This window comes from Mandrillus leucophaeus, unplaced genomic scaffold (assembly GCF_000951045.1).
Source record: "Mandrillus leucophaeus isolate KB7577 unplaced genomic scaffold, Mleu.le_1.0 Scaffold245, whole genome shotgun sequence".
NCBI classification, from domain to species: domain Eukaryota; kingdom Metazoa; phylum Chordata; class Mammalia; order Primates; family Cercopithecidae; genus Mandrillus; species Mandrillus leucophaeus.
Window position 1 is genome coordinate 111,603 of NW_012102532.1, and position 2,526 is coordinate 114,128.

At 40.9% G+C, this 2,526-nt stretch overlaps 1 protein-coding gene across 2 annotated transcripts in view; it reads right to left on the reverse strand.

The window, feature by feature from the left end:
- VWF (von Willebrand factor) overlaps positions 1-2,526 on the reverse strand; it is a 198,345-nt gene that overhangs the window by 57,133 nt on the left and 138,686 nt on the right. For both annotated transcript variants that reach the window (XM_011982933.1, XM_011982932.1), the window contains exon 35: positions 131-351. In XM_011982933.1, coding sequence (XP_011838323.1) covers positions 131-351 — 221 coding nt within the window. The remainder of the gene's footprint in view (positions 1-130; positions 352-2,526) is intronic.

Below are 2,526 nucleotides of genomic sequence, written 5' to 3' on the forward strand. Positions count from 1 at the left end.
CTCTCCTCTAGTTAAGCAGGAGGCAGAGCTCCTAACAAGAGCACCAACTAAAACCAACTGCCACCTGGTCCATGTGGTTTCCCTGACACTCTATTGCCTTGCCACGGGATCCACAGAAAGTACTTCTCACCTCCATGTCACTGTGCAGCTCGACAGAGAGGGCGCCGTGCTTCACCTCGATGGATTTCATGCAGCCCTGCCTTGCTGCAGGGCTGCAGGCACCATTATGGAGAATCACCTCCAGGTCCTGCTCCTTGTTTTGAAATAGGACGTAAGAACAGCTGCCAGTCAGCTTGAAATTCTGCCCATCAAAGGTCACGATGTGCCGAGTGGAGCTGCCTGTGCACACGCCTGGACGGGGAGAAGCAGAGGATGGATGCGACATTATCCAAACCCCCATGCCTACTACATGCAGACAGGCAGGTGTGACCAAGTTGCACACAGATAAATGCAGTAGAGACCGGAACAGGCCCTTTGAGGTCATACAGACCAATTTCCTCCTTTTTTACTAATTAGGAAACGGGGGCTCTGAGAGGTAGAGAGGTTTAGGTAAGTAACACTTGGCTATTAAATGTTTTCCTGGAGAATGTTACATAAAATGTGGCAAATTATAGAACCACACTTCTAAAAAATGTAAATGTACAGTGTGAATAATCCGTTCCACAGGGATACCTTGGCCCAGAAAACAAAGTTAAGTTCCAGGGTAACATGTTATGACTCGTTGAAATTAAGGAAAGCTAAGCAAGCTATGAGCTCATGATCTCATTAAAGAAAATTCACCTAAAGACATGTGTCCTTTCAGCTGCCAAGTGACCAAGGCAATGGTACAAGTGACCATGTTAACTTAATCCCTTAAGAGATTGCACAGGAGAAATATTTCCAGAGCCAAAAAAAAAAAATGGTTGGGTCTCAATGCTCCCTCATTTGACCCTGAGTCATTCACATAAGTGGCAAATTCTCAAGGTTCCTATTAAAACGTTATTGGTGAATACTAATCATTTTGCACCTACCTAAGATGACTTGGTAAAAATCCTCACATTGAAAGCACCACCACCATAAATGATTTGAAAGCTAACCTTGGACCTAAATAAAATTGGAGATAAGCTTTCCAGACAAACCATGACCACATCTACAACGGCAGGTGAATACATGCCCAATAGCTGAGACACAGATTCGGTAGAGCAGGGAGGTCCCACTAATGTCCCTCACTCATAACCAAGCCTGAGCCAACCTCTCCCTTATGGGGGTGACTGGCAAGCAACACATTCACTGACAAATGATGGGTCTGGAAGCACCATCAGAGCTAGTTCTACTCAAAATCCCCTATGTCCCTGAGCAGTCAGTCATTTCCAAGTGACAGTACTGAATGCTACTGGCTTACTAATCCATCCATGCTGCAAGTGATCCCCAACACGCAGCTGTTGATACTGTCACATCAAGGAGTCAGCCCAACTGCCATAAGGATGAAATAAATCACAAGGCAAAATGGTTTTAGCTCACACAAGGCAAGTGAGAATGGCTCTATCCACCTTAAGATGAACTGTGACTATGTAATGGGTACTTTACAGCCAGAGAAACTATGGGCTGGCTTCCGTTTCACTTGCTTGCACTGTGCCCTTGGATCAGTTACTTAACTTCACTGATCCTCTCCTAGCTCCTCTGCATAATAGGCCTACAATCGATACCTTTTAGTATTATTGTGAGAATTAGTTGCAATATAGATGAAATGCCTACCTAATAGTGCATGACTCACATGTGCATGTTTAACAAACAGATCTCCAAATCTTCACAAATAAGCCACAAAATAAATTCAATAGCGTGTAAATTGCTGTGTTGTAGGTATATTAAAACTTTGAGGTCCTTCCATCTCCAGAATACCAAATTACCTCCCAACAAACCATCACATTATACTCCAGTTTAGTCATTAGTTTTAACGAGCCATATAGATAAGCACATTCCAATGTTCAGGACATAGAGAAAGTTAGGCCGAACCAATTAAAAATTAATACATTAGAGTTATATGATAAAATGTTAATGCACAGTTATAAAATATTATCACAAAGTATAATCACTATATATCACAGTTCTTTATCACAGAGTAAAGTCTCCTGAAATCATTTTATCTCATCTCTCTCCTTTTCTTCAACATCTACTTGCTCAACTTTCCAAGTGACAATACAAATATTTGTGATTGAATATTATATTAAAACTTTTGGCTCATTGTCAAAATGTAATGATATCAGATACTAAAGTGAATTGTCAGCAAAATGCACATGTTCAAAAAGACATCCAAGTAGCCAGAGTGGACCCTAATACTCCAGCTATTAATATTGTCAAGTCAAGGAGCCAGCCCCAATGGTCATGAGAATAAAATAAACCACAAGGCAAAGAAATACGTAGGGAGATATATATCCTCTGAACACGATGCAGAACAGTAAGAACAAATTAAATTACTATGAAAAAAAGCATGTCTTCAGCATAACTAGAAAACAAGAAAATACCCAAACTCTATTTATTTATTTATTT